At 45.7% G+C, this 8,549-nt stretch overlaps 1 protein-coding gene and 1 long non-coding RNA gene across 4 annotated transcripts in view; one reads left to right on the top strand and one right to left on the bottom strand.

Annotated features, from left to right (window-relative positions):
- The first annotated feature begins 299 nt into the window (after window positions 1-299).
- LOC147011868 (uncharacterized) overlaps window positions 300-8,549 on the top strand; it is a 52,460-nt gene continuing 44,210 nt past the window's right edge. Inside the window, exons 1-2 of one of the 3 annotated variants that reach the window (XR_015051755.1) lie at window positions 300-408; window positions 7,376-8,131. Coding sequence is in view for 2 of the 3 variants with exons in the window: in XM_085857369.1 (XP_085713495.1) it covers window positions 352-408; window positions 7,376-8,131 (813 nt within the window). In the remaining variant the exon portion in view is untranslated. The remainder of the gene's footprint in view (window positions 409-7,375; window positions 8,132-8,549) is intronic. The other 2 variants (XM_085857369.1, XM_085857368.1) reach the window with 2 other exon arrangements.
- On the bottom strand, window positions 3,376-7,418 carry LOC147011869 (uncharacterized). Its single transcript, XR_015051757.1, has 2 exons — window positions 7,338-7,418; window positions 3,376-3,725 (listed from the first exon to the last, which is right to left on the bottom strand). It is a non-coding gene; the product is annotated as an uncharacterized LOC147011869 (long non-coding RNA).

Genomic DNA, 8,549 nt, shown 5'->3' with positions numbered 1-8,549 from the left:
TTCAAGAACTTTGGGCTGCTCGTAAATGACGAGGCACTTTCATGTAAAGTTCTGATGTTAATGATAGAGAGGTAATGTTCAAAGAAAACAATCGAGTTTATTGCAGTACCAGAATCAGCACACACCAAGTGAAGCGAAGCTCCAGAATGCACTGTACCCCACAACTCCCCCTCTTTACCAAATCACACTCCAGCGCTTCCACTCCAATGAACACAAAGCAATAACAGCAACCTAATGTAATACCGTTAACACCAGACAACCAAAATGTTTATAGATCAAGATGACATGGTGTCTTTACAGCTCGGCCAGACCTGGTATGACCGTTGTCAGGCTCTGCAAAGGAGGTGACTTATGACTTCAACTGGCAGACTGCTGGGGAGGTTGACAAACTATCTCTGCTCTGGTTGGGTGAGTGACATCACAGTCATGGTTCACAGGTTCAACACTAGACCCTGCATATGGTTCGCCATTCCTATTCACGGTGGGTTCAGAATTCTATGTTTGGCTCGTATGTTGATGGGACACCGCAACACATGCTGTAAGCTCCTGAATATTAATTCAGTTGAGTTGGAGTGTTTCACCATTTGGTGATACAAGCAAATATGAGTGTGGCTCTTCACACGTGGAGAGGACCGTGGCCAGCTCCCAACAATGGTTGTTGTACTTCTGAATGCAAACTCGTTGTCCAGGGTAGAGGCACGACATTTCATGTGCACGAGCATGGCGATCGTGGTTGAGTTTTTTTTGTGCGAGTGTGAGATCATGTGTGTTGGTGATTTTGGTTGGTAAAGTGATTTTTTTTTGGGGGGGGGGGGTTGGTAATAGTGCCCAAAATGACCTGAGTGGAGTTGTTGCAGAATGTCATGTCTCATACTCTTAGGTATATGGAATCTCTGACCTTTAAGAATGACAGCATTTTCAATTGACAACCCATCATGAAAACTCCAGTACAGGTGACCCTCGTATAATGCGGGGATGCTTTCCTGCGAAACGGCGTGTTCTCAAAGCAATAGTTAACATGTAAAAATGGGGGTTATGTTCCAAATGTGGAAGATTTCAACCTTTTAAGGTTGAAGACCTTCATAAAAATCTCAAATAAAGCAGCAGTTACAGTGATCAACAGATGGTTGGTGGTGAGTAATAGCAGAGGGAGTGTTGGATGAACGGATGGTTAATTGGGACGAATAAAAGAATGAGTGGATTTGAGTGGTGAGGAAGACAGATGCACCAAATGTGCTTAATAAAATAATGCATGGCTGGAGTGGTAACGGAGAGAGATACAGATGGACCAAAGGGCAAGAATAAACCTGCAGGGTTGAAGGTACGATTGATGGGGTGAAGGAGGGCTTATTGAATTGAGGTTTGGTGAAGCGAATTATTTATTGGTGGATTGGGAGAAAGATTGAGAGTAGGAGAGTAGAAAAATCCTGAAGAAGAAGGAGAGGACAGATGAAGAAGACTTGAACACACTTAGGAATAAATGTGTAGATTTTAAAAAGAACGAACAAACAGCTCGAAAAGCAGATGGAAAAGGTCAAAGGACCTGAAAGAAAGAAAAGCTATTTAAGGCCAAGATAAGCCCAACTAGGAGTCATTCCATGACAAGGGGGGGGGGGGGTGTTTTGGCACACACCCAAAAAAACCTTTTGGGGGAATTTCAATAAACAAATTATTAAAACAACGTTGCATTTTAGACGTTTTAGGGAGATGTACATAAACATTAATCTATAAATAACTGCCAATCGTCATGTAACGGGTGGAAAAAAAATTTGGCTCTGTAATTTAGAAAACGCGTTAATATGGCAAAAGACTCAGAAATCGGGTGTTATCAAATATATTTTGCTTTGAAACTCACAAAGAGAAACTATATAACCTTTGTAAATCATGTACCTCTACCTTGTAGCAACTGCCAACTGTACATCCCGATCAGGACACGAGCTGTACCACTACCGACTGTCGGGCTCTCGGCAAGTGGCTTAATCACTCAGGCAAGCACTCTAATTAAATGCTTGATAAGGAATGGCTGGCCAGGCTGTGGCTGCATACCATATAGGATCCCTTTAACTTTAAAGCTGGTCTTCACCACACCTGCAGCAGTCAAAGAAATTAAATGAATTTGTTCAAAGAATGACTTTATCCACAAATGAGTTGCTGTTTAACATAGAACAACCCTGGAGACATGGCAAAGTTTAATTGCCAATGAAATAAACATTGCAGATAATCCACCATGTTGCCTGCTCGACTGTGCACGTGTCACATGGTACATCGATTCGCAGTCCATGTAATAATTATTACTTTATTTTAAAATGTCCGTTTTTCACCAGATTTGCTTCGATTCCCCGCAGAGCACCTCGTGAAACCTCCGAAAATAGACACAGATCTGGCAGATGCTATGGATAAACAGTTCCTCTGGGGGACAGGGCATGAGGTCTCAACATGAATTTATTAAATCATATAGCTCAATGAAACTGGTTAATTTTGTAACATTTCTCAATTTTTGTTCACTCAATATAATTTTCCAAACAGAAGAAAAAGATAAGTTTAGTGCTTTGGAAATTTCATATTTTCTTGCGCATGTATGGAGGAGGGACAATGCCTGGACCTTGCTTGCTTAAAGTAAATAGGTATATCAGCTTAGTCATATGACTCGTTATTTCTTTGAATCATCAGATTTCACTCCAGATTTCGATACTTATTTAGTCCGGACGATACTGTATCCTTAAAACCGAAATGATATTTTGATGATATACTTTAATTCGTCCGTCAGAGTAGATCGTGGAAAATTGTATCACATAATGCAAGAAATTGCTCTAAGCTCCTAATTTGAAAACTAAAGTACTCACAAAAGCGATGTACACAACGATTCATAGCTATGATAAACAGGTATTTGATAATATGAGTGAGGAAAGTGAAAAAAAATATCGTTAAGAAATTGTTGTGGCCTTTTTCAAGTCGGGTAATGGTTGAGCAGGCCAAACAACATGGCGGTGGCGCGCGCGCACACACATACACACACACACACACATTTTAAATCTGCGATCAGGGATTTAAATCAAACTTGGTAGACGTACTGTATTTTCTGGTGTATAAACCACACTCTTTTATCGGCAAAAAGGTAAAAGTTGGGGGTGTGGTTAATACACGGATTTAGAAAAAAATCGGTCTTAAAAACTATTAACGCTGAATTTCAATGATATTCCAAATGAACACTTTTTTTTCACAGTCGGAACTGCTGTTAAGCTCAATTCCGCTGTTTAAATTTTGAAAATCAGAGCAAGTTAAGAGTTTATACATCATTTCATTAACTGTGTGTGGAAATTAAACAAACACCGAGAGTTTAGATATGTGGCCTCGTGGCTCTGAAAATGCCATTAAACCCAAAAGAACAAGAATAACACCTGGTCTCGCATCAAAAGAAGAATTATTATTCACAATAGCTAGAGTCTAATAACGGAGCACCCACCTCAAATAAGGTTGCGCACAAACTTCCGTGCATCTGACAACAGGCTGGGGGTGGTCACATGACCCGCAAGAAGGGCTGCTTTGTACTGCATGAGTGCCTCAGCTAACTTCACTAGATTACGCCACGTATCATCCGTTCTATCAAGATATCAAGATGCTCAGTCATCAGAGCATTCAAACTCTCCGTCTGCCGGTCTGCAGAAGAGTTTGGGAACCGGGAAGCTGGGAGGAAATTCGGCATGGATGAGTCCATCATCCGGCACCTGAAAACAAGCAAGGCAATGAGGAGAAGATACCAAGGGGGAAAAAAGGCACTGAGGTGACAGTCAGCGAAGTGGCCTCAGCTTAAAGAGCATCTCGTCACTTGGGTCCGGGAGAAGACAGCAGAGGGTTACACCATCTCAACACTTGCTCTCAGGCTGAAGGCCAGGAGCTTCGATAAGGGGATGATGTTGGGGACTTCACGGCCAGCCCGTCGTGGGTCTGCAGGTTCATGGCAAGTCATAAACTGTCGGTTCGACACCGCACACCCATCTCCCAACATCTACCCGATGATGTGCCTGATAAGGCGATGCACATCCAGTCCTCCGTTATCAAGGTTCACCGAGAGCATGAATATCCCCTCAGCAAGATCCGGAATGCAGACTAGACCCCTCTTACCTTCGACATACCGAGAAGGACCACCATCACAGTAAAGGGGGAGTGGAATTTGATGATCAACACTACTGGTTACAATAAGAACCGATTCACCATCATGCTCACCTGCACAGCAGACGGTGGCAAGCTTCCCCCGTATGTCATGTTCAAGATGAAGACACTGCCCAAAGACAAGTTTCCAATCAGCGTCATTGTTCGTGTGCAGCAGAAGGGGTGGATATACGAGGGACTGGTCCAGGACTGGGTGCGCACGGTCTGGAGTAGTAGGCCGGATGGTAGTCTCTCCCAACCACAAAGCATGTTGGTCCTGGATGCGTTCAGTTGTCACAAGACCAACAACACCAAAGCGCTGCTCCATCAGACCAACACCGATCTCATCATCATCCCAGGTGGGATGACCGCTCCTGCAGCCCTTCAATGTGTCCACCAACAAGCTGTTCAAGGACAGGCTATGTCGCTGCTGGTCTGACTGGATAACGAGTGGGGAGAAGACCTACACCAAGAGTGGGGGGATGAGAAAGGTCGACCTTCCGATGATTTGCGGCTGTATCACCAAGGTGTGGGAAGAGATACTGTTGGACAGCATCAAGTGAGCATTTCTGGAATGCTGTATCTCAAACAACATGGACGGCACAGAGGACAACACCATTTGGGAGGAGGAGGCTGAAAATGATGGTGATACAGTAGCAATGTGGACAATGGCGGGGACTTGCTCTACCCTAATTCAGACAAGGAGCGACTTGCTGTCTTTGACGAGAACAGCATTGATGAGGATTTTCTCAAGTTTAGCTCAAAAAGCTTCATTAAACCCAAACTGTCCTTTTCTGGGCCACAAATCCACAATAAATATGTATGATGCCGGTGTGAATCCCTTTTCTTTCTTTTTCTAGGAACAAAAAAAAAAAAATCCTATTTATAATATTAAAAAAATAAGAAAGAAAGAAAAAAAAACGTATTGGCATCCTCTCCTCTCTCTCTTCAACTTCTTGAAAATGAGAATAAGACTGAGACAAAATTAAGCGGACATGGGAATAAGCCTGTTGATACCTCTGTCAGTTTGTTCCATGCAAAGTTAATGTACAAACCTATTTAGATCTTGATCAGGAAATATAATGAACAATATATTCATTTCTTTTGAGGGTAAAACACAGGGATGTGGTTAATACATAACAAAATACGGTATTTATATTGATGTAATAATGTGGGTGGAGGAATATCTGGTAACGTTTCAACGTTACCTGGTAACCTGGAATATCTGGTAACGTTTAAACGAAGGGTGCTCTTCTAGTTTTACTTGTTTTCTCAGTGATTGCAAAACTAAACAAGAAAAAGAGCAATCAGATATTACAGACCCTCACCAGGAATTGTTTTGTGTGGTGTGTTGTGTGGCATTTGTGTTCTGGTGTGTTACGTAATTAATGAGAGACATAATTAGAACTGCCACTAGATAACTGCTGGCAGTGATGACCGGTTCAGCCATTTCAGAGATTTTTGAAGGTTTAAAAAAAAACAAAAAAAAAACAATATGGCTGCCAAATCACATGACCAATGACGTCATTAACCTTTTTTGCCTACCATTTTATCCCTGGATGACCCTCAAAAAATATTCATATTGATCGGATGCAGCGTTCTACATATGCAATTATGACGTCATAAAATCACACTCATTCCCTATGAGGAGTACTTGCTGCGTGCCAAGTTTCAATTTCTTTCCTTGGTGCGGTTTCAGAGATACAGGGGTCCAAAATTTTTCCGTTTTTCCAACATGGCTGCAACACCCAGTGACATATGACGTCATAATTATCATTAAAACATGCCACATGAGTAGTCGCACCGATGGTGACAATTTCGTCTCAATCCGACAAGCGGTTGAGGAGGAAAACACGAAAGTTCTGTGCGGACAAACAGACAAACAAGAAGAAGGCATCATGCAAATCACGATAACACTTTCTGTCTCAACATCTGTTTATTGGAGTCACCTGGCAGCTTCCCCCCACCCCCTACCTCCCCCCACCTCTCCCCAAACCCCCCTACCTCCCCCTACTTCCACCCCCTACCTCCCCCCTACCTCCCCCAACCCCCTACCTCCCCTACTTCCACCCCTTACCTCCCCCACCTCCCCCTACCTCCCTCCACCTCCCCCTAACTCCCCCCAACCCCTACCTCCCCACCCCACCTCCCCCAACCCCCTACCTCACCTCCCCACCCCCTCCACCTCCCCCTACCTCCCCCAACCCCTACCTCCCCCCCCCCACCTCCCCCCCTACCTCCCCCTCTGCATCTACCGAGCACATGATGCCGACACATTGAAGTGCGCTGGGGTGGTCGAACCAAAGTCTTGGGATGTCCTGGTTTTGTGGACGATGAGCTGGTGAGCAATCTCCTTGTTTTGGTGTCCACTTTATTTATTTCTGCTTGTGTACAATTCATTGAAGCGTACCTGTACCTGTACCTGTACCTGTACCTGTACCTGTATTCGAATCGTGACACTGCGAGAAGTTTCACAGTTTGCTTGTGATTCACACTCTAACATACCTGTACAGTGCAGTAGTTGTACGACTACCACTACCACGACTACTATTGCTGCTTGTAATGCTACTACACTAATACTGCGACTACTTTAACGGGCCCAATTATTCCCACCTCGTTGCGTGGGTCGGTCGGGCAGTGTTTTTGGCCAATTCTTTCACGAACCGGCTGGCCAGGCCGAACATTCGACTGAGTTTGTAAATCGTTCACGATGCTGGAGATAACTCGCCTCCTTTTTTGCAAAGCACCGTGGCATTGTTTAACGTACACCGACAACCAGGGTTGGTAGACGGGTCCTTCAACTCTTCCTTGACACTGACAGTCGTTTTTATTTGTGTATTTCTTTGTCGCAGGTTCGGTGCCCCCTTCTGTGCCTCACCACCTCCTTCCCGACAGGTGTTTCGATCATGGCGTTTATCAAATCCCAATCACGTCGAACTCGGAGACTTATTGTACCGAAGTTTCGGATATTCTATTCATTTGAAATAATTTTTTTGCGCGAAAGGTAACACAGGTGTGCGATTTGGTGTTCTTTTTTTTTTCTTTTCTTCAGAGATCCTTTCTCACGACCAGTATCGTCCGTTGTCTTTTTAAAAAAATCAATTTATATGATATTAATTTCGTTCCTCAAATGCTTACGTAATAAATAGATGACCCTAAAACTGATCGTATTTGCAGCCATAACTTACCTCACTCATGGCTCCTTTCCTCATGTCTACCTTTGCAGGCAGGAACCCAACCCAACACCTGGGGGCATCCTGAAAGTGGACCCTTCTCCACCCTCCCTCCCTCCTCCATGCTGTCCTCCTCCACCTTGGGCCAGATGAGGCATCAGTGCCGCGGGGAGGCGACTCGGAGCGGCGGCTCTGATCTCACAGTCACAGCTCAGGTGGAGCTCGAGTTTCGAGTGAGGAAGCAGGTCCTGGTTACCTGCTCGGAGGAGAGAAACGTCACTGGGTGCTTTTATCCGAAGCTGAAGTGTGTGGTCGTTTCTGGTCGAGTTCCGGTGGAATCGCAGAGGAGCTGCCGCGGTAAATCGGCGGTAGTTTGTCGGCGTCACCGGAGAGTCGAGGAAGAGTTACGGGGGTACCGGCCATTCTGTGACGTCACATCGGTTGCCCAGAGCTCGTTTCGCGGGCAGCTCCTCGGACGGACCCGGGCGAGCAGAGGCCGCACGCGGCACAGCGCCGGCGGTCAGGGGCGTATGGCGAGCGGGGCGCCGACCCCTCGGGGGTCCGATCGGTCCCCGGAGCGAACCGCGGATTCCACGCAGATCCGGCTCGTGGCGCAGCGACTGCGGGGAGAGAACAGGGAACTGCGGGAGCTTTGCTGTTTCCTGGACAGCGAGCGACACAAGGCACGCTGGTTGGCCCGACAGTGGTCGCGCTTCGGGAGGCAGGCGGCGGTCACCGTGTCCGGAGAGCTGTCCACCTGTCTGCACAAGCTGCGGCAACTCGAGGCGAGACAGGACGCCCTGCTCCGGGTACTCGAGCTCTGTGTCTCCGTCTCGAGCCAATTCATTCCATCATGTACAAATGTACTGTGTGTGTGTGTGTGTGTGTGTGTGTGTGTGTGTGTAAATCATAACCACAGTCATTGTCTTTAAACTGATCCTGATGTGACCCTCACACGTCATGGCCCTTGAGGGTCACGTAAGGAAGGACCTCTGAGTTAATTGTTTATTGAATTAATTACTTTTCTTTCCGAACCTTTTGCTTCGAACGACCCTCAGTAATGGAACTTTACCTGATCAATGAACCTTGAGGCGCGTAACGTCACTTGAGGTAACAATGGTTGGAACTCATGGGACAGAGCTGTCCATATCAACCTCCAAGGATTAATCCCCAACAAACACCCCCTTTCCCATGTATGGTGCTGACCCCCCACCCCGTCCCCCTTTC

Source organism: Eptatretus burgeri, chromosome 15 (assembly GCF_056783735.1).
Source record: "Eptatretus burgeri isolate ZD-2024b chromosome 15, Ebu_testis_v1, whole genome shotgun sequence".
Taxonomy (NCBI): domain Eukaryota; kingdom Metazoa; phylum Chordata; class Myxini; order Myxiniformes; family Myxinidae; genus Eptatretus; species Eptatretus burgeri.
This window is presented reverse-complemented; position numbering and strand designations above follow the sequence as displayed.